The sequence below is a fragment of the Mastacembelus armatus genome, chromosome 1, assembly GCF_900324485.2.
Source record: "Mastacembelus armatus chromosome 1, fMasArm1.2, whole genome shotgun sequence".
Classification (NCBI taxonomy): Eukaryota; Metazoa; Chordata; class Actinopteri; order Synbranchiformes; family Mastacembelidae; genus Mastacembelus; species Mastacembelus armatus.
This window is the reverse complement of record NC_046633.1, coordinates 25,226,748-25,250,184: the sequence shown is the minus strand read 5'-3', so window position 1 is coordinate 25,250,184 and position 23,437 is coordinate 25,226,748. Positions and strand designations below refer to the sequence as shown.

The window sequence follows — 23,437 nt, the reverse complement described above, 5'->3', positions numbered from 1 at the left end:
TTACAGCCACCGGAGTCCCCGGAATCCCCGGAGCCGTTCGGACCTTTGCCACCGAAGTCCCCAGGGCTGGAACCCCAGGGACCGCCCGGACCTTTGCTTCATGAGCCCCCGGAACCCCCGGGGCCATCCAGACCTATGCCACCGGAGTCCCCGGAATCCCCGGAGCCGTCCGGACCTTTGCCACCGAAGTCCCCAGGGCTGGAACCCCAGGGACCGCCCGGACCTTTGCTTCATGAGCCCCCGGAACCCCCGGGGCCATCCAGACCTATGCCACCGGAGTCCCCGGAACCCCCGGGGCCATCTAGACTACAGCCACCAGCCACCGGAGTCCCTGGGGCAGGAGCCCCTGGAACCGCCCGGACCTATGCCACCGGAGTCCCCGGAGTCCCCGGGGCCGTCCGGACCTTTGCCACCAAAGTCCCCAGGGTTGGAGCCCCCGGGACCGCCCGGACCCATGTTTTATGAGTCCCCGGAGTCCCCGGGGCCATCAAGACCAGAGTCTCCGGAGTCCCCGGAATCCCCGGGGCTATCCGGACGACAGCCCCCAGAGTCACCTGAGCCTTTTCAGCAGCCGGAGCCAGAGCCTCCTCAGCAGCCCGAGCCGGAGCCGGAGCCAGAGCCTCCTCAGCAGCCCTAGCCGGAGCCAGAGCCTCCTCAGCAGCCCGAGCCGGAGCCGGAGCCAGAGCCTCCTCAGCAGCCCGAGCCAGAGCCGGAGCCAGGAGCCGGCCTTTTAAGGGGGGGGTACTGTCATGATCCACATTTTGCACTTCTTGTCGTTTTATTTTGAAGGATCATGGCAGGATTTTGTTTTGGTTGTTTTCTGTTCCCTTGACCTTTTGACCCAATTAGTTCATTGTTTTCACCTGTGCCTTGTTTTCTCCCTCACTTTAAGTACCTTGTTTCAGTTACTGCCCTTTGCCAGGTTGTCTGTTGTACCATGTCTGTTGTCTCACGTCGACTGTTGTACCATGTCTGTTGTCTCACGTCGACTGTTGTACCATGTCTGTTGTCTCACGTCGACTGTTGTACCATGTCTGTTGTCTCACGTCGACTGTTGTACCATGTCTGTTGTCTTACCTCGTCTGCTACCTACGTCCCACGCCTTGACTTCTGCCTGACTTCTGTTGCCACGTTCTACCCTGCTTGTTTCCTTGGTTTTTGGACCCTTTTGATCACGGTTTGTCCTTTTGTTTTCCCAAGGTTAAGTTGTTTTGGTTTTCTTGTGTGTGTGTGTGTCCTCACCATATCTTGCATGTTTATCTAGTTCCTCTTGTGTTCAGGTTTTTGTCTTGTTTCCATGTGCATGTTAGTTTCCTTTGTTCATGCCTTTTCTTCCCTGATTTTCCCTGAAAATCCATATTTCCATATTTTCATGTCCATGTTTCCCCCTAGGTCTGTGAGTCCTCCTTGTGTGTGACCCAGACCCTCATGCCTTGTTTTCCCTGACTTTCATGTTCATGTTTTCTTGTTTGGTCTGGTGCGTCTCCCTGAGTGTGTGACCCAGACCCTCATGCCTTGTTGCCCTTGAGTCCCTGTCTTGTCTTCATGTTCAGGTTTCATGTCCTAGTGTACTCCTGCCTTGTGTGTTAGTTCTTGTTTAACCTTGTTTTTTGTTCAATAAAGCCCCTTTCCCTTCACTCCTGTGTTTTTGGTTGAAGTTTGCTCCTGACCACGACCAAGTTCATGACAATTTTAGACCTCTACTTCCATACTCAGGGGCAAATATTGTACTTTTAAATCTTAAATCTTTTAAATACTAATGCTGTAAGCTTTAACATACAAAGGCTATAATAAGCTTATAATTTTATTTCTTTAAAACAAAACAAAAAAAAAAAAACAAGGTTTCTGTAATGACTAGCAGTGTAATATTAACTTGCGTTCAGCGTGAAGTAGTGTTTATGTTGACATTAAACCCAATCATCTTCTCTGTCAAACCTGCCTGCACAGAGCAGGCTGCAGGTTTGGTTGCCATGACAGCGAAAGCCTCATCTATTTTCAGTGCCTGCTATTTTCCCTCGTCCTTAAAGACATTTATTTTTACGATCTGACTGAATAATAATTCACAAACTGAAAACGTGTTGGCCCCACCAGAATTAGTAAATGGGGAAATTAAATTATGTGCATTGGCTGGAAAAGGCACATAAGAACAGTGAAAGATAGAATACATGGATGTGGCTGTTTTTTAGTTTCTAGTTTTTACTGAAACATATGTTGTTAAAGACACAAACACATATATTCTATGGAAATACTAACATTTATTGTGGTTATGGAATTACTCCTCACTACTGACAAAATAGTTACATACTTTCTACTAGTTATATACTTTCTCATAAAAATAAAATTTGATTTATTTGCAAAATACACATCTGTGTGTGGCAAATCAGCAGCTTTGAGGAAAAGAGGTGAAAATATATGTAGAACAGAACAGTCCTGGAGAATCACGACTTCATCGAATGCTGTGTTCTTATAGAGCACATGGGGACATGCAGTAGATTCTCAGCTGCTTAACTTAAAGGGACTACAGTGGCAATACGAGAAACAAAAGGTAAAGAGGGCTAAAGAATTCCATATTTTGCCAGGTCACTAAGCTCCATGTCCCCAAAGGCTTCCCACGGCCAAATCACTGAGAAATCAGTGCCAAGTCCCTCCATGCCAGGATGTCGTCTCCAAATCTACAGACCGAGAAATAGGTTTTAGAGAACAATTTTTGTGCTAAAATCACAGAGACGGTTGATAATTGAATAGTGAAATAGCCAACGCAGGTAGAGAAAAAGACTCAGGTACGTGTGTTTGTGTGTAAATTTGTCTCACCCCTTCTGTCCTAGTATAGGGGCCTTGCTCTTGAAAGTGCGAATGGCCCTCTGCTTAAATTTGGGTGGTCCTTTCTTCTCAACAGCAGCTGCAATAGGGACGTCTACCATTTTGATGTACTTACTAAAAAAAGAAAAACGACAGAAGAACAACATATAAACGTTCCTTTAGATCTATTCATGTTTTTACTTATTCATTTCTTATTACATTTCTATGTAAATACAATTTAGAAGTATTTATCCTGAACAGAGACAATATATTGTGCTTTTAAACCACAATATATGTTTTGATAACTTTAGTTACTACTTTTTAGAATCAGTTGATTAAAACAAAACACAGAATAATTAGAAATATAATAGAAATCTGTAGAAATTCATAAGATACTCAGCAGCCTGTGATTCAGATAAGGCAACATGTTAGTTAACATTAGCTCAAACTTTACCAGCTGCCACATGAAAATGATGAACAAAACAAGGAATCAATAATTACAACCCAATAATGTAATATACATTAGAATGAAATGTGCTTTTACTTTTGGTACTTCAAGTATATTTGGCTGCTAATACTACCTAGTTTTACTTATGTTAAATACTACTACTAACTTGTTTTGTTTCTTTTCTTTTGTTTCCTAACGTCCTAAATAGAGAAATTGAATTTTCTTGTTTTAAAAATCTTTTATTTACAATGAACCTGCTGTGAACCTGTTTCTCTCTAAATTTATCTGCTTGTAAACAATCTGACCAGTCACTGAGGTACAAATGCAATAAGCCCTGAAAAAAAAAAACATATAGCTAGTGTTCATAGTTCCTCTAGTTCCTCTGGATGCATCAAACGACATTATGCTGAGAATATTACAAAAAAAATAGACCCTAGCCATTGAGCAGCATCAAAATAAAGGCCAGCACAAATGAAGAGCTCTCTGTAATAATCCCAATTCTCATTTCAGCCACATAATACTCCAGAAAACCCGTTAAAATCATTATTCTCTCTCTACTGTGACAAAAACAGTAAAGAATAAGTTTAAACTTACCTTTTGTTGAGGTCTCACACTGTTTTCCAGAAGATGCCTGATGAGTTCATCTCAGTTCAGGGATTCCTCTCTCTGCCCAGCGTCCCCCTTTTTAAAGCCCTTCATGGTACTAATCCCCTCAGAGCTTCAGTCTGTTTTTTCATGTGCCAACTCTGTTCCATCTCCTTATGTACCAACTCAGACACAAATAGATCAGTTAAAGGATAATGAGATATGAATACAAGGTGTATTTGAAGTTAGACATGTCTGTCTGTCAGCTTCTGAACTGCAGTGAGTTAAAGTATATTTGCAGCAGTGAGTCACAGTAATTAGCATTAAAGCCTAGAATAATCTTCACCTACCTTATTGTACTACAAATAACTCTTTATTCTGGTTTTGTCACAGAAAGATTTTGATTTACTGGATAAAGGTGTCACAGCAAGAAGGTCGTGGGTTCACAACCTGGCCTTTCTGTGTGGAGTTTGCATGTTCTCTCCGTGCTTGCGTGAGGATACCGGATACTCCGGTTTCCTCCCACAGTCCAAAACCATGCATGTTAGGTTGATTGGTGAATCTAAAATTGCCCGTAGAAGTGAGTGTGAGTGTGTGAGGTTGTTTGTCTTTGTGTGTCTCTATGTGACCCTGTGACGGACTGGTTCACCTGTCCAGGGTGTACCCCTGCCTTTCACCCGAGAGAGAGCTGGGATAGGCTCCAGCAGATCCCTGTGACCCTGGCTTTCAGGAAAAAGCGGGTATAGAAAATGGATGGATGGATGGATGGATGGATAAAGGTGCAATGAGGTAGCCAGCTTATGGAAAGGAGACCTGCTGCCTATGTGGATTTAAAAGTCTTATTCTAATTAAATGCAATGGTTGGTATTTCCTGGTGATTCCACATTAATGACAATATATTTATGAATAGTGTATTCACTTTCTGCTAATGGATCACTCTGAATATCATCGTGGAAATTTCTTTAAGTATGAGAGTTGCTAATTCTCAGAAACAACCACAAGTGTGATGAATCATTTCAGGTTTAATCACGGAGAGAGAGAAGTCTTTGCAGAATTCTCTGATTTTGTGTTACAGCATCAGGCTTATATATCTTTGTCAAAAGGGGTGCACTCATATTGGAAAAGACCCTACATGTTTGTTCAGGTGTCCTCTATCTTCAGGCCTCTACCAGCACTAAACAAATTTTTGGCAGTTATTTACAAGCCTCTGTCAAAACAGTTAATCTCTCACAACTTACTTAGGGTAACAGACCCTAAGAGAAAAAATGTGTGAAAGGAAAAAAAGTGAGTAAGTTGAAAATTTGTAGAAATACATCAACTTGGTGGCATGAAAATCAGCAAAAATTACTTGAATTGCATCCAAGTGTCTATTTTTTACTATGCAGCTTCACCACACATTTAATGGTATGGAATATTTTTGACATTTCACACAGTGTTTACTGCTGCGAGAGCAGCTTCCAGAAATTACATGAACTCACACAGCAGTTTAAAGTAACCCTGACTCTGCCCTTATTGTCACAAACATCCCTGTTAAATTATTGGCTTCGATGATCAGCAATCTTATGACAGTCAGATGATTCACACGATCTGAGTTGCCTTTAAAAAAGCAGCAGGAATTATAATAGCCTTAATACTGAGACATACTGTTATCTTATTTGTAAACAAACGTATACTGACGTGGCCTACTTGACAATCTGGAGCATGTGACGCAACAGCAGAGGTATCCTGAGCTCCACTCAGGAGATCAGTCACAAAAACAGAAAGCTTATTCACCATTCAGCTATTAATCCCTCACCTGAAGTTAGACAGGGACAAGACTGAGACAGCATCTCTAATTTAACTCAGCAATTATTACATTAGTAAAAAACCAATGGTGATGAGGGTAGCATGGTGGGTGAGTGGTTAGCACTGTTGCCTCACAGCAAGGAGGTTGTGGGTTTGCAACGCAGCCTTTCTGTGTGGAGTTTATGTTCTCCCCATGCTTGTGTGGATTTACTCCAAGTACTCTGGTTTCCTCACACAGTCCAAAAACATGTATGCCAGGTTGATTGGTAACTCTAAATTACCCATGGGAGTGTGTGTCTATATGTGGCCCTGTGATGGACTGGTGACCTGTCCAGGGTGTACACCTGCCTTCCTATGGATGATAGGTTAGATACACTCCGTGATTTTGTTGCAGCAACCAGGGTTGACACCAAATTTAAGACATTTGGGGACAACTGTTCAGCTTGGAACCAAACTTACTGTCACTGTTTTACAGCACAGCAAACAGTACGTATTATATTTATGTACAATTATTGTGCTGTTCTTTTAAATATTTACCCCTGCTGACAAGAACAGTCATACTCAACAAAGAATCAGGCCCTAAAACCTGTTCAGCAAATCTAACATGGTTCATTGTCATTATATAATGCTGCAAAAGTCTTGACACGCCATGACACATTAGTGTGGATGTCTGAGCTCCCTCCTTATGCAACAGACCAGAGATGCCAGTTGGAGGATAAGGTGTCAAAAGAGGACAGAAACCTATGGATGAGTTTGGGGATTGGGGCAGCAGGAGAAGAAACAAACCAGAGACATTGACCTGTGTGCTGCTCTGCTGCAAGCTCTTTATAACCAGTAAAATTAAGGTTAAAGTCTAAATGAGACTGATGAGAAAGAACCAGATATTTCGATCAGGAGGTGGAGGAGACCAAAGCGAAGCTAAAAAGGGAGTGAATACCGAACTTAACATTAGGTGACCAGAAACAATGATATCATTGCTCCAATAATAACACAATAAGCTGCAGGTTTAAAGCAACATCTACCATCATCACTCATGATGTGTAAAATAATGGGAGAAACAAAGTCATGCTCACTCATTTTACTGAATATATAAAATACAAGTAAAGAAAACAACATGAAAGCTTGATCACAACAAAACATTTTATATAAAACATTTTATATGGACATTCAATGACAAAAAAACATAATGGCAAAGGGGGATATAGCCACAACAGAAGGAGGGAACTGGTCATTGAGAAACCAGAGCCACGGCCACGGATCTACTATAATACAGTGGCATTCAAATGAAAACATGACAGGAAGATCAAGCTGTCTCATGATCTGTTGTGCAGCAGCAGCCACTTTGTTTGTCAGTGGGCCTTTCGGACCAACAGCACTGTGCTCTTTGTGTTAACTCGCAGCTAGCTGCCTGTCATTCTCCATGAAGTCTAGTGGTAAAGAACAATGCAACTGGGCTCTGCTGCTCAGGAGTCAAATATGAAAGACACAAGATTCATGCAAAACTTTTTTTTTTTTTTTTTTTTTTTTTTTTAACTTCACAAGACTCGCTCATGCTGGTTTGTCCATGCCTTCAGGGGCTCCAAAAGTCCATCTCCATATATTTTGTGTAAAACTTCTCAAGTTGGGAACCGGAACATGCTAGAGACTGTTAGCATCTTTGGCTAGGTTTTCTTTTTTCCATATTTTATCCAGAGCACAGTCTATATTAATATTAAGATATTAAAAATGATAAATGTCGAGAAAATCCAACAGCAGCACATGAAATACAAAAAAATATATCTTATTGACTTGCATGTTCTTCTAGGTGTGAGAAGGGGAACCAATCCTAGATTTGAAATGGGTCAAAAAATGCTCCATTTTACACATGACTCCAATTGTTTCCCACATTTACATTCTGTTTCTCATCATGTTGGAATATTTACCTGGGCAGGTAACACTTTCAGACATTTTACTGGATATCCTCAAAAACCTGGTCAAGCTGAGAGATTTCAGCACTGAAATGTAAGGAGTCTGCATAAAACAAATCTATTAAAATAAATGAAAAAGAAGGGAACACAGACGGTTTTATCCAAAGTGCTACAGGCATTCATTCATTTTAAATGTCTCAGTCACTGCTAAATACGGACACATAAAGACAAAATCCTGCTGTTCCTGTATATTTTCAAATATAATAAATGTCATGCTTGTGAATCCTATTAAACCCCAGCCAGGACTTAATGAATATTGAACTCAAAGGACAAAAGGCTGGTAGTGCATACTAGTACATACCTTTTGTTTGTCACTACTCTGGTATGCTCTTGGCTCAAAGAACTTTATTCTAAAAACACTAACAAAAAAACAAAAACTAAAAAAAATAAAAATAAAAATACTTAAAATTTAACTTGCACCTTACTGGAGACAGGCCAACACTTACAGATATAAAAAAACTGAAGATGAAAGAAAGTAAATGAAGACAGCAATAGGATTATCGATGGTTATGATATATATATATATATATATATATATATATATATAGACACATATAGACACAGACACACACATGCACACACACGCACACGGCAGAAAAATGTGCTTTCTACAAATCTTTGGAACAAAAACAAAAGCCAAAATAAGCCACGTTTTGGAAATATAGAATACAACAATATAGAAATATGCACAATAGTTGCATTTAAATATCTTTTATTAACTCACTGACAGAATCTCCCCCTTGATCAGGAATTGCTACTGGCAGCATCTTGACTACACTTACCAACTAAAGTATATTTCAGGAAGACTCATTCAGTGTTGGACTTTGCTCTATAAACAATGGAGCATGAAGGGGAAATCCAAATAATAAATATCTACATTAAGGTATCAAACACTTGAACCTCAGGATTGTGGATCTAAAGCTAAAATCAGCTAAAGGAGAAAATGCTTTCAGAGTAGTGTTGCACGTTCTGTAGTGTTTAGTGATGGTGGCACAGGGAGCATAGTGAAATCCTGTGCATGAGCAGGACAATGTGCAACTATCGTTGTGTCATATCGTCAAATGTAGAAAATTTCTAATACAGATGCTGAGTTTATGATTTTAACGAGATGTTTCACTGTTGAATCTACATGTCCCATAGCAGCAGGGGCTGCTGGGTAGTGGAATAAAGCAAAATAATGGTTTAATAAGAATAATGCGAATAATTACAATAATAATAATTTGGTTTTTTTTTTTTCCTAAACTAACTTCTTTGCATATCATAAGAATTTTAAGTTTAAAGGTTTACCATTTCCACATACTAAGAAAACTTGAGGTAAGGAACAGGAAGTCTAATAACCCTCCCTCCTTCAGCTTTCAGACGTTATTTCTGTAATGTTATAAATCGTCACATCATCTCTCCAAGCTGCAGTGTTCAGTCTCCCTCTACCCAAGCAAAAGAAGGATGCAAATCCTCTCTTGCTGCTATCCACCAAGTTTAAGGAGGAATTATTGAATCCATCACTGGGTGTTTTATCGTTTTAGTGACTCGTCGTTCTGATTCAGAAGGTCTGTAGGTGCTCTTTCGATGCACCTTCCTGCTTCCTACTGCTCTGACAACACACAGCACTCAGCTCTTTCTCATAAATGGTTGACAGCTGTTCAAATGTCAGTTATCCACATACAGCCTTTGGAAGAACATCTGGGCTCTGTCCCGAGTCTTGTGCTGCAGAATGCCGAGGGAATAAGAAGGGGTGGACTATAATACAGCCGTGCAATAGGGAAAGTGGCCATTTTAAGTCTTTATTTTTTCTTTTTTTTTTTAATGCAAAGGCCATCTGTCAGTCTGTAATACAGCATTCCTCTATTTCTGTAGTAGCGTATATAAGAAAACGTAGGACTGCTCTGGGGTGGGATCTGAAATATCTTGTGGTGGTGGACTCCACTCTTTATATCTGGGTGCAGATCACCTCCACAACAACAGAGGGAGCTCTTTCAGAGTAATTTAATGGAAGAGAGGAGCTCCTGGGTAATGCAGTGTCCTTAATAAGGGGCAAATCTACTGTATCCTCCCCTGTACAGCGTTGCCTGTGAAATAACGAAAGAAAAACGTTTTGTGAATCTTTCACTGTATGTAAATATGGTATTATTCATTCAAGTCTGGCAATATTCCCATAAAAAAAACAAAACTACAACATATTACTAGTACTTCTAAAACTATTACTACTTATTATTTGTGCTATTCTATTCTATCCTATTTGAAATACAGAGGTCACACTGTTTGACTGGGTGACATAATCCTTCGTTAGTACCTGGCCCCAGATACACAGTGTAAGTTCATTTAACATACATAAATGTAAGGCTCCTATATAATGTCAAATGATATTACCTTATTGTGGTACATGCTGTATGGTGTATGCTGTACAAAATTTCAACTATGACAGCACAAATTAATTTACTCAAAACGACAATACCCAGTTGTATTAGGAAATTAAAACCATATCTCCTGAACATATATGTAATTTTCTATAGGATGTAATGGGCTTGTGGCTGGGTGCCACTGACAGGGAAGTTGTAAAGTATTGAAAGATGGACAAATGATCTGACTGCTCTGAAATATTTACCAAATTTGTTGAAAAAAAGAAAAATATAGAATAGCCTAAACCTTTAGGTATTAGAAAGTATTAAACTCACCATAGCTCCAACACCATACGCAGCTGGGGCGAGAGCAGCGTGGTAGGGGTCTGCTGTGTAAACTCGTCCGTAGCTGTTAGAAAACAGCACATGGGTCAGACATGAGGTAGCAGATAATGGGAAAACAACACAACGCAGAGTAACTCAGGAGAAAATAAGGTTGATTTATTTGAGTGTCACCCATCACCCAACAAGTTTTACTTCCTCCTTAATTACACCCCACAACCTCTTGTCCTGTAGACGAATGTAATTTACTTTAAGTCACTGAATTTCCCTTTGGGGATTAAAAAAAATGTATCTTATTTTATCTTTTCCTTCTGTGAATTTTTAATGATGAAGCAGGTTGCGAGCAAACAGCCAACGTATCTTAACATTTCATTTAGCTTTCTGGATGCTGGCCTGGGGGAGGAGGGTGTAATTTCTGCTGAACAGCGCACTCACCTGTCACTGTAAGCTGCCGCTGCAGCTGCCGCTGCTGCAGGAGTCGCTACTGCAGCCGGCTGGGCATAACGATACGCTGCGTAGCCACCCTGCGAGAAGGTGATGAGGAGGAAAGGGAAGAGGGCAGAGTGTGTGATGCACGAGAAGGGTACAACGGAGGGAGAGGTGGAGAAGGAGAGAAAGGAGAGTAAATTCTTGTTTAAAGTTGCCTGTATGTCGTCTGCAGACTAACAGACTAGTTAGGGTTACACTGTGAGAAAAACTGATGAGAAGAGAGCGAAAGATTAACAAGCAGACAGTCAGCAAAACTGGCTAATCTGGTGCAGTACAGCATTCACAACAATGTAGCTCAGGCTCTATATGTCTCTCCCTCCATGTCTAACCTGGAAAAAATGATCTTTAAATGTTGTTTCACTGTTATTTTTCTCCCTTTGTGTTGGACATGAAGGGAGAGAGAGTTCATACCCATAACTGTGACCCACCTCAGTTCCCCAACCAAAAACACCCAGTTAAAGAAAGGGGAAAGGGTGGCAGGATGATTGTGTCATTATGTTTGGATGGAAAGCTGATGAACAGACACAAAAAAACTACAGGTGTAAGAAGACAGTAAGCCAGTTAAATTTAAAAAAAAAAAGGGTGCACACGCTCACACATACTCTCACATAGCCAGCGATCAATCACTGACAGACACAGCATGCTTTCCCAAACTCAGAACATACAGTGTATTAGGCCAAACATCCCTATTAAAAAATAAACAAACACACTCCGCTGCATTCTACCCTAAAGAATCAGTCATGACCAAGTCCCCGCATTCAGGACCACACAGTTGCTGCTACGGGAGAAGGCTGGACTGGGGAGGTGGGCGAGGGGAAGGATGGTAGGGGAGCGGAAGGAAAGGAGAGGCAAGAAGGTGATGGAGAAGTGAACGAAAGGAACGTGAAGAGAGATAGAGAAAGGGAAGGTGATGTAGAAAGCAGGTGAGGAAAAATGTCAGAATGGATGAAAGAGATGGAGAGAATGATATAAGGAATATAGGAGGATAAAGGTAAATGGCCAAAACTAGGTGATAAACTACATAACAGTGAACAGACTGACATGAAGATGGATGCTTTTAGAAAAAGAAGAAGTGGGAGGAAGTAGGGGGGACTGGGGGAAGACTCAGCCTTGTAAGTATGTCTGCATGCTGACATTGATTCAGTTAGCATGCCACAGGTGAAACAGATAGGGAGATTCTGGGAAGGGGTCTGAATTTGATGTTTTCAGGTAAATATTTGTGTCTTACATCCCTCTTACTACTGGATACGTCTCTGGTTATAGGATCATTATATGTCTTATTTACTTCATTGGGCTATTAGTATTTTAGGCATGACAATACAGCTTTGTTACACAATAAAGTCTTGTTACTATGCATGATATGTAAAGTTTATGGTTAGCACCTTAAGGGAAATTCATGAAAAAAAATTAGAAAATATGATGATATGCCCTGGTTAGCATGATGATATCGTGTGTTTTTCCCTCAATTATATTTTTTAATCTTTCTGGGGAAAACCTTTTTTTTTTTTTAAATATAGTAACATATATATATAAGAACAAAATGAAATCTGTTAAAACTCATACATTTTGCTGTGGGGTGTTAATATCTTGTCACCTGCAGATGATGCTAAAACAAGACAAAATGTTTGTCTTTTGTGCATAAAATGTTTATAGTCAGCTGGATGTTGGAACAATGTCAGCTGGATTATGGTTAATGGATGACACCCACTGCTACATCAACGCTGTACCTAATTTTCCTTAAACTGTACTTCCTTTTCTCCTGTCGATTTTATGAAAAAGCATATTATGTTGTATATTCTTTATGAATTCAAATTTAATCTTCAATCTTTTCTCCCCCTTCCGCAACTCCACCCATGTCAGAATCCAGTGAGTTAGTAGAAGAAGACAGAAAGGGCATTTCACTCTCAGATGGTCAATAATGTCTAGCAGCACGCAGTCATTGGAGACGAGGAGGATGCACACTGGCTCTCACACAAAGTGTGTAAACCCTACCTGGGGCAATCTGCCACTAATGTCCTGAAACACTAGTCTACAGAGAGAACAGAAACAGCTATTGTCAACCTGGTCATGCACGCGCGCACACACACACACACACACACACACACACACACACACACACACACACACACACACACACACACACACACACACACACACACACACACACACACAAAATCACATTGGTACAAACTATCTCACAAATGCGCAGAGACAAACCCTAGAGGAGTCTACTCATGAATGAAAGCATGGGCCTAGTTAAAGTGTGTGTGTTATTAGGCTGTTTGTATGTATTAGATGGCTGAGGCATACTGCATGAAATTGTACATTATGCACATTGTAATTTATAAAAATCTGATAAATTACAGTGTGGTATGACGAAACTGAAATGTTTCTCTGTGATAAAACACCCAAAAGTAGACAGCTCTATGGGTTTGGTCCATGGCGTTTCACACTTGAAAACCCACAGGCAAGAGGGGGAAAATGTAGTTGAGCAGTGAGGCAGTAGAGGAGAGAGAGAGGTATACTTACATAGAGATCAGCTGCACCGTAAAAACCATCTTGATAGGCCATCACGCTGAGAGTGAGATGAGAAAGGAAAGAAAAAAAAGGAGAGAGTACAGAGGAGCGGTGGTGGAAGGTCAAAAAAAAAATGGTGTGATGCGCCACCATGTGGGCATTGCAGAAAACAACAAACGAGTGGCAAGTGAGGGAGAAAGGTGAGAAAACGGTGCCAAACAGATTGTGAAAGAGAGAAGAGAAAGAAGGGTGAGATTATTACACACCGTGCAACATGCAAATCAAAAATACCACCTCTTTGTATACTAAATAGACTTTAGAGTGACACTACTTTAATTTGAGCTGCAGAAAACTGTTTCAGTTTAATTTCAGTGTATTTAAGGATCATATCATTGACTTTTTAGGTACAAGGAAATGGTATTTCAGCTGAACACATTATCAATGAGTTTACCTTCATAAAAATTATAATTCACTCAGCATGCACGATTATTATATTTTTAAGTAAAAACATGCAATTAAGAGGAGTATATATAACATTACAGTATGTCTACATTTCATCATCCACAGTGGTATAGTTAGCTTTTGCTTATATTTATGTGCGTATACCCAGGGTATGTAGGGATGGCAGGTTGTGGCACAGCTGCTCTGACTGTGCTGTAGACCGGCCGGGCACGACCCCGGAGATGAGCACCTCGAAAGGTTGCAGCGGTGGAGGCAGCGGCTGCTGCTGCTGCTGCGGCTGGGTATGGAAACCCCGGCACTGAGAGAAAAAGAAAGGATAGAAGTAGAGCAACACCTTCTGAGTCAAATATTTTCTTTACACATCTCACCTACATCGGTCCTATTAAGGATAAAGATAATACCTGTATAGAGTTCAGGACTGTACATTGCTCCGACCATTGGACTCAACTTCCATCCAGCTGTAGTCACAAAAAAACAAAAACAAAAACTTTGAAGCACCTGGACATTTGTTCAAAGTGACCTCTGCCACTTATTTCATTGTTTATTGTAAAGGGAGGATATATAGTTTCATGACTACATCTCACATCAGTGAGTCCATTCTCTATGTGTATATCTACATGTGTTATTATATTTAGCTAAATTAAATCCTCATGACCATTGTCATATCAAAAAAAGATTGCCTCACTTTTAGTCTCTCACATCAAACTGGAAAACACAAAAACCAGTTCTACTTGTCATTGTGTACCGTCCACCTGTCCCTTACTCAGAGTTTTTAACTGAATTTCCAGACTTCCTGCCTGGAAATTTAGTGCTTAGTTCAGATAAAGTCATTATAGTGGAAGATTTTAACATTCATGTAGATGTTGAAAATAACAGCCTCAGCATTGCATTTAATTCTATATTAGATTCAATTGGTTTCATTCAAAATGTTAATAAACCCACCCACTGTTTCAATCACACCCTTGATCTGGTTCTGACCTATGGCATCGAAATTGAACATTTAATAGTTTTCCCCCAAAATCCTATTTTGTCAGATCATTCTTTAATAACTTTTGAATTTAAGACGATGGATCATGCAGCGTTTGGAAGAAAATTCCACTATAGCAGATGTTTATTTGACAACGCTGTTAATAAATTTAAGAAAATGATTCCATCTTTATTTACATCTATGCCATGTGCCAACACAGTGTAGGGCAGCTGCTTCAATCCCACTCCCTACCAAATTGATCATGTTGTTGACAGTGCTGTAGCCTCACGGCTTGAAACGCTTGATACTGTGGCCCCTCTGAAAAAGAAGTTAGCGAATCAGAGAAGACTAGCCCCATGGTATAATTTACATATTCGTACCTTAAAGCAGGCATCACGAAGGCTGGAAATGAAGTGGCGTTCCACAAATTAAGAGGAAAATTTTCTAGCCTGGAAAAACAGTCAACTAACATATAAAAAAGCTCTCTGTAAAGCCAGTACTGCATACTATTCATCTCTAATATAGGAAAATAAGAACAATCCCAGGTTTCTTTTCAGCACTGTAGCCAGGCTGACAAAAAGTCACAGCTCTGTTGAGCCCAGTGTTCCCTTAGCTCTCAGCAGTGATGAATTTATGAGTTTCTTTACAAATAAAATCACAACTATTAGAGATAAAATTCACCAGATGCTTCCTATATCTGCAATAAATGAATCTTCTACTACAGTAACTCTTGAATCATTTGGAAGACCTCATTTATGTTTAGACTGCTTCTCTCCCATAGATCTCTCTGAATTTACATCAGTAGTTGCTTCATCTAAATCATCAACGTGTCTCTTAGACCCCATCCCGACTAGACTGCTTAAAGACAGATGATTAACTCATATTTATTAGACTTAGCCTTTAAGACTGCAGTAATCAAAGCCTTACTCAAAAAGCCTAGTCTTGATCCAGGAGTCTTGGCTAATTATAGACTAATATCCAACCTACCATTTATTTCTAAAATCCTTGAAAAAGCTGTTGCTAAGCAGCTATCAGACTCTTAGCCTCAGATAATGGACTTGTTTCTATACTTGTCCTCCTAGACCTTAGTGATGCATTCGACACTATTGACCACAACATCTTATTACAGAGACTGGAGCATGTGACTGGTATCAGAGGAACAGAGTTAAAATGGTTCCAATCCTACTTAGCGGACAGATTCCAGTTTGTTCATGTCCATGATGAACCTTCCACATGAACAAAAGTTAGTTATGGAGTTCCACAAGGCTCTGTGCTAGGACCGATTCTGTTCACCCTGTACATGTTTCCTTTAGACTATGTCATTAGGAAGCACTCTCTTAATTACCACTGCTATGCAGATGACACTCAGTTGTATCTATCTATTAAACCTGTTAACACAAACCAATTAAGCAGACTTCAAGCATGTCTAACTGACATAAAGACCTGGATGACCAGTAACTTTCTACTTTTAAATTCAGAGAAATTTTATTATTGTATTTGGGCCTAAAAACCTCAGAAATAGCTTTTCTAAAATTATAGCTACTTTAGATGGCATAGCCCTGGCCTCCAGCACTACTGTGAAAAACCTAGAGTTATTTTTGACCAGGACATGTCCTTTAACTCCCACATAAAACAAATCTCTAGAACTGCCTTCTTTCACCTGCACAACATTGCCAAAATTAGGAACATCCTGTCTCAAAATGACGCAAAAAAACTAGTCCATGCATTTGTTACCTCAAGGCTAGATTACTGTAACTCATTACTATCTGGATGTCCCAGTATCTCCATAAAAATCCTCCAGTTAATCCAGAATGCTGCAGCCAGAGTCCTGACAGGAACTAGCAATAGAGATCATATTTCTCCTATATTAGCTTCTCTACATTGGCTCCCTATAAAATACAGAATAGAATTTAAAATCCTTCTTCTCACATACAAATCCCTTCATGATCAAGCGCTTTCATACCTTAAAGACCTCATAGTACCATATTATCCCAATAGAGCACTTCGCTCTCAGAGTGCAGGTCTACTTGTGGTTCCCAGAGTTTCCAAATGCAGAATGGGAGGCAGAGCCTTCAGCTCCTAGCCTGGGTTCAGGAGGCAGACACTCTCTGTACTTTTAAGGCTGGACTTAAAACCTTCCTCTTTAACAAAGCGTATAGTTAGGGCTGGCTTCAGGTAACCCTGAACCATCCCTTAGTTATGCTGCTATAGGCCTCGACTGCCTGAGGACCATCGGTGCACTGAGGTCCCCTACCCTAACCCTAACACTCCCCTCTTCTTCTCCCCTCTCCCCGCTTTCCTTTTTAAGATGGTGCCTTTCCTTTTTAAGATGGCGCCGCGGACAGCTGCCTTGGTCTGGAGCTCTCCAGTTTTGTTATTTTTGTTAGTTTGTCCTGCACTTTGTTTCTGTAACTTATTAAGTTTCACTCGGGCTGAACTGCTAAGCATTCGGCAGCACTCCCAGGATATTTTTCCTCCGATTTTTGCACACTCTGACGTTTTGTGGAGCGTTTTAGTTGGCGGAGCGGCTGCGCTTCTCAGAGACTTGGCTTAATGGAGCCATACCGGACAGCGCGCTCCATCTGCCCGGATTCCAGCTGATCAGCAACTCAGATGCAATGGGGAAATCACGCGGTGGTGGGACATGCTTTTACATCAATGAGAGGTGGTGTACAAATGTAACAGTGTTGAAGAAGATCTGCTGTCCTGACCTGGAAGCACTTTTCATTAACTGTAAACCCTTCTACTCGCCACGGGAGTTTTCCTCGTGCGTTCTGGTCAGTGTTTACATTCCCCCTCAAGCGCGCGTGCGCGACGCGCTGCATCTGCTGGCTGAGGAGATCGCAAACACGGAGCAGCAGCACCCGGACTCTGTTTTTATCATCCTCTGAGACTTTAATAAAGCACACTTGAGCCACGAACTGCCCAAATTCAAGCAGCACATCAAGTGCCCCACCAGAGAGGGGAATACTCTGGACCATTACTACACAACAATAAAGGATGCATATCACGCTGTCCCCAGAGCAGCTTTAGGACTCTCTGACCACTGTCTGGTCCACCTCATACCAACATACAGGCAAAAGCTCAAATCTGCTAAGCCTGTAGTGAGAACTATCAAGAGATGGACCAGGGAAACAGAGCAGGAGCTACAAGCCTGCTTTGAATGCACTGACTGGAGTGTTTTTGAAGCTGCTGCCACAAACCTGGATGAACTCATTGACTCTGTTACATCTTACATCAGTTTCTGTGAGGACATGTGCATTCCCACCCGGACCTTCTTAACATACAACCACAAGCCGTGGTTCTCTGGAAAACTCAGACAGCTTCGTAAAGCCAAAGGAGATGCCTACAGAAGTGGTGATCGGGTCTTGTATAATCAGGCCAGGAACACACTGAATAAGGAGATCAGAGCAGCTAAGAGGAGCTACTCCAAAAAGCTGGAAAACCAGTTTACAGCTAACGACTCTGCTTCAGTGTGGAGAGGCCTGAGGACAATAACCAACTATAGGACTCCATCCCCCTCCTCAATAGGCAATCAAACGCTGGTGAACGATCTGAATGAGTTCTATTGCAGATTTGAATCACCCCCCACCCGCTCTGATTGTCCTCCAGAGCAACCATTAAACACCTCCAATCATCAACCCCCTCTCCCCCGCTCCGATACTTCAGACCAGTGTGGACGATGTGTGTCGGCTCTTCAGGAAGCAGAAGCAAAGGAAAGCACCAGGACCAGATGGGGTTTCACCGACATGCCTCAGAACTTGTGCTGACCAGCTGGCTCCCATCTTCTCTCTGATCTTCAACAGATCACTGGAGCTGTGTGAAATCCCTGCATACTTCAAACGCTCCACCATCATTCCCATCCCCAAGAAGCCAAAAATCACGGGACTCAATGACTACAGACCAGTGGCTCTGACATCTGTGGTCATGAAGTCCTTTGAAAGACTGGTGTTGGCCCACCTGAAGAACGTCACTGGACCCTTCCTGGACCCCCTGCAGTTTGCCTACCGATCCAATCGGTCCGTGGATGATGCAGTCAATATGGGGCTGCACTACATCCTGCAACATCTGGACAAACCAGGGACTTATGCAAGGATTCTGTTTGTGGACTTCAGCTCAGCATTCAACACCATCATCCCATCACTCCTCCAGAATAAACTCTCCCAGCTCTCCGTTCCTGACTCTACCTGTCAGTGGATTACAAGCTTCCTGACGGATAGGCAACAGCTAGTGAGGATGGGGAAATTTACTTCTGGCTCCCGCATCACCAGCACCGGCGCCCCCCAGGGGTGTGTTCTCTCCCCACTGCTCTTCTCCTTCTACACAAACGACTGCACCTCCTGTGACTCCTCTGTAAAACTCCTGAAGTTTGCAAATGACACCACTGTCATTGGTCTCATCCAGGACGGTGAAGAGTCTGCATACAGACAGGAGGTGGAGCAGCTGGCTTGCTGGTGCAGTCACAACAACTTGGAGCTAAACACACTCAAAACAGTGGAGATGGTTGTGGACTTCAGGAGAAATGCCCCCACCCACCCCCCTCACCATTATGAACAGCACTGTGGCACTAGTGGAGTCATTCACATCGACTCCATCACGAAGAAGGCCCAGCAGAGGTTGTACTTCCTGCGCCAGCTGAAGAAGTTCAACCTTCCACAGACGCTGCTGACCCAGTTCTACTCAGTGGTCATCGAGTCTATCCTGTGCTCCTCCATCACTGTCTAGTTTAGTTCCGCCTCTAAATCAGACATCCGAAGACTTCAGAGGACAGTTCGGACTGCTGAGAAGATCATCGGTGTTACCCTACCCACCCTCCAAGTCCTGTTCACCTCCAGAGTGAGAAAAAGAGCTCAGAAAATCACTATGGACGCCACGCACCCGAGCCACCACCTCTTCCAGCTCTTACCCTCTGGCCGGCGCTTCAGAGCTCCAAACATCAAGACAGCCCGGCACAAAGGAAGCTTCTTCCCTCAGGCCATCCAACTCTTAAACTCGTATTTCTCCACCATTCCCTTCCACCGCCTGCACTATGACACTGGCACCTTTTTGCTCTTTGCACATCAATTAGTTCCCCTTTCATCTTGTTTTTTCAGGTTATCTGTGCATTTTTCTTTTAATTTTTTGTAGCATTTCTGTAGCATTTATGTTTACTGTTTGACCCGTTGTAGCATTTGTATTTATGTCTGTTTGCACTGGAGTACCCCCCCGTACCTAAACAAATTCCTTGTGTGTGTGTGTGTGTGCACACTCACTTGGCAATAAAGCTCATTCTGATTCTGATTCTCTCACAGTATATTCCACCATTGAATGTCACTAACCTTGTGCTCTCTCTCCCCTAGTTTGTGCTCTCTCCCTCTCTCTCTGTTCTCTCTGTACTTTCTGCAGGTGTCACTGGTCCTGGAGCTGTATATCACTGATGTGCAGTTACTGGTCCCACCAACCTGAAGTGTCTATTTGTTGTTTATTGATGCTGTTCTTTTCTCTCTGCTCTATCCATTCACCCCAACCGGTCGAGGCAGATGGCCACCCAAACTGAGCCGGGTTCTGCTGGAGTTTTTTTCTTTCGTTAAAGTACTTGCTCATAAGAGATTTGTCTGGTTTTTTGTTTTTGTAAAGTGCCATAAGATGATTTGTATTGTGATTTGGCGCAATACAAATAAAATTGAATTGAATTGAATATCAATGATTTAAAAATCCATTGTGCAAATTATAATTTGTATGATAATAAAACAGCGGAATTAAATTTATTGCATTAATAACAGTATTTCTGCTTAAACTGGATGTATTTTGATATTACTATCAATCCAGTTAAAATGGTGATATTGATTTGAAACATTATTCATGTATTCTGACAGTATGAAAACTATTTGAATAAAGCCAGAGTTGTAGAAAATGCAATACCATATGGTAGAGCTGCGAGGCCCTCTCCATTAGAGTATGGTGTGGTCATCTTCTTGTTCGTCATCACTCTGGCTGTGGCATTATTGACCTGGACACCAGAAACAGTGGTCAGACGATAATTCACTTCAGTTTAACAGACACACAAGTTGTATGGAACGATTAAACGATACAGAGTCCAATGATAATAAAATCTGTAATTTATACTTTTTAAAACTGAATGTAGTCCCTGACACATAATGGCTATATGAGCTTTTATATTAATCTTGTACTGTAAGTGTGAGGTGTCATTCAACTTTAAACAGAGTTTACTTATGACAGAGGTTAATTCTGTTGATGAGTAGTGATGATATTTGATGCATGCGCTTCTTTTGAAGTAGGTAGACATTGAAAACAAGGATCCTGGTGAGTCGTCAGGCAGATTTGCACACAAACAATACAACCATTGGCACACATAACAAATAAAACAACAAAATATTTCAGAACAAAGGCATTCAAAAAGAAATCCGAGACCATTATATTGCTACCTTTTAAAAAAAAAGAAGGGAAAAAGAAGGTGAATTAAGCAGCAGATTCATCAGTTGAACACAATGCAAAAACATCAATCGAAGAGTTCATACACAAATTACACGTAGCCAATCAAGAGCGCATTACATCACCAGAGGTGAGCAAAACTAGCCAATCAGCAAGCATCAGATGCAGCAAGAGACCAATCAAAAAAGGTTGGCAGCCCTCCCAGTCAAATACACTTCATACAGAAAAAGGAGGAAGGGGAAGGAGAGAGAACGATAGAGAAAAGACAGATATGTGGAAGGATGCAGGAAGAGGAGCCAGTCCACATGAAAAGACAAAAAACATAGACATGATGTGGAGAAGAAAGAGACAGAGAGAGTGAACAATCCATCCAAATGTGCAATTCTTTTGATGAATAAACAGAAACAACAGGATGCGGTTTATACACATACAGAATACATCTGACATTGGGCTATACTGGAACTGTGCATGAGCAACAATGGAGAAATGATGAGTGGAGCAAGAACAAAAACAGAGAGAGTACAGTCTAGATAAATGACAGAGAGAATGGGGGATGCAAATATCATTCCTCCACAAAATAAACAAAATAAATCAAATCAAACCATGGTTGTGAAACACTGCCAGGCATTCCAGATCAGTGTCGCACACCAGAAAGACCTCAAAGCACACAATCATCAACACACACCACCCTGAACCAAAATTATTGAAAAGTAAAACAAAGACACTTCTCACACAAACATCACAATAACAAGCTGCCCTTACTTAATCGGTGGCTCAGTTTGCTTTGCTGGGGACTAAAATGATTTGATGGCAGCTTTTTTTTTCTTTCTTAAAAGCCCAAAGTGTAGATATTACAAGGTGTTTTTACTTTGAAGTAGAATATGCCTGCAGTGTCTGTGGGGCACACACTACTCAGCTGCATATCTTTAATTTGGATGTTAACACTAAACAACCATACCTCTACAACTGTCTGCAGTCTATAAAGTGACACAGAAAGTGATAATCAGGTACTACAGCACACCATGATATACAGACAACTTTGATCCTCTCTCCAGTAAAGCTAACATAGCGATCATGCTTCAGCATGCTGTCCCACTAAGGTGCAAAAATGCAGCTATTGGCTGACACATGACACAGAGAGATGACATAGTACTACATGACGTCATACAGATGACGAAAAAGAGTAAACCATGCAGGATACAGCTTTGGAATTAAATGCTGAATGCAGTTAGAGAGGTGATTTGAATGAATGCATAAGAAGTGGTAGTCATAGTCGTTGCACTTGCAGATAGATGCAGTACATTCAGTTATACAAGTGGCCCTCATAATGCCATGCGGTCAATGGCTAATCTCGTAATTGTAATTCATTCACCACCTCCCCAATCACAGGATTAGCCAATCGCGTTCTGTCAATCAAAAAAATCAATCAAGCTCCCTCAGTAAAGGAGTCCTTCATTTGAGTGTTGGGTGCATTTTATTTCATTTGGACGGATGGGGTGGGGGGAGGGGTCATTCAAAGATGATGCCATGTGTACACAACTTACCATTGCCAGGGAAACGGCGTGAGGACACGCGAGCAGTTACCGTGGAGACTGACAACAACAACAACATACAAAAATCATCAGGGAAATAGAGAAAATATATGTAAGAAAGAAATGATGAACCAAAAAACAAAAACAAAACCAAAAAAACAAAAAAAAAACAAAAAAACAAGGTAATGAAAAGCAACCCCCAGCCTGTGGTAGAGAGGAAGTGATGTCACAGGTCACGTGTCAACAGTCACCTGGAAGTATCAGCCATTTCACAACAATCTAGCCTCTGCTAGTTGACACTCACTACAAACACAGATCATAAAGGTTTAGAAAGGAGCAAAAAAAATGGAAACAGAAAATGTCAGAAATTTAAATGTATTTTTGGAGGGAAACTACCCATTATTATTGCCCATTGTACTGAAGTAACTGGCAAAATAATCACTCAAAGCTCAAACTTAAACCCATTCTCCAGAGTTTATAATACCAGACTACATCACAGGACAGGGACATGGACAGAGATATGGAGGGAGGGATGGACAGTAGAAATGCAGATGCATATGGGGACACACAAACTGGGAGAGACAGACAGACTGGCCTGGTGAAAAGGAGTGGAGAGGGATGGAGAAGAACCAATATCTATAAAAACAGCAGCTGTATTTTGCAATCTCTTCACTTGTTCATTCTCTCTCCACCCTCCATTTTTTTAATTCTGCACACCCACACACACAAAGACGAGAGAAGAGTGCAGGACATTCAAAAAACCATGCAGAAGAGCT

At 41.4% G+C, this 23,437-nt stretch overlaps 1 protein-coding gene and 1 pseudogene across 7 annotated transcripts in view; both read right to left on the bottom strand.

Annotated features, from left to right (window-relative positions):
• Positions 1–2,555: 2,555 nt before the first annotated feature.
• LOC113128496 (retinal cone rhodopsin-sensitive cGMP 3',5'-cyclic phosphodiesterase subunit gamma-like) lies at positions 2,556–4,070 on the bottom strand (annotated as a pseudogene).
• Positions 4,071–6,680: 2,610 nt separating this feature from the next.
• The window catches only part of rbfox2 (RNA binding fox-1 homolog 2), a 37,418-nt gene continuing 20,661 nt past the window's right edge, over positions 6,681–23,437 (bottom strand). For 4 of the 7 annotated variants that reach the window (XM_026302816.1, XM_026302815.1, XM_026302820.2 and 1 more), the window contains 7 exons: positions 20,599–20,686; positions 14,132–14,188; positions 13,875–14,028; positions 13,281–13,326; positions 10,698–10,786; positions 10,257–10,329; positions 6,681–9,650 (listed from right to left, as the gene is read on the bottom strand). In XM_026302816.1, coding sequence (XP_026158601.1) covers positions 9,606–9,650; positions 10,257–10,329; positions 10,698–10,786; positions 13,281–13,326; positions 13,875–14,028; positions 14,132–14,188; positions 20,599–20,686 — 552 coding nt within the window. In that variant the 3' untranslated portion in view covers positions 6,681–9,605. Of the gene's footprint in view, positions 9,651–10,256; positions 10,330–10,697; positions 10,787–12,743; positions 12,781–13,280; positions 13,327–13,874; positions 14,029–14,131; positions 14,189–20,598; positions 20,687–23,437 lie in introns of those variants that run through there. The other 3 variants (XM_026302818.1, XR_003295484.1, XR_003295485.1) reach the window with 3 other exon arrangements.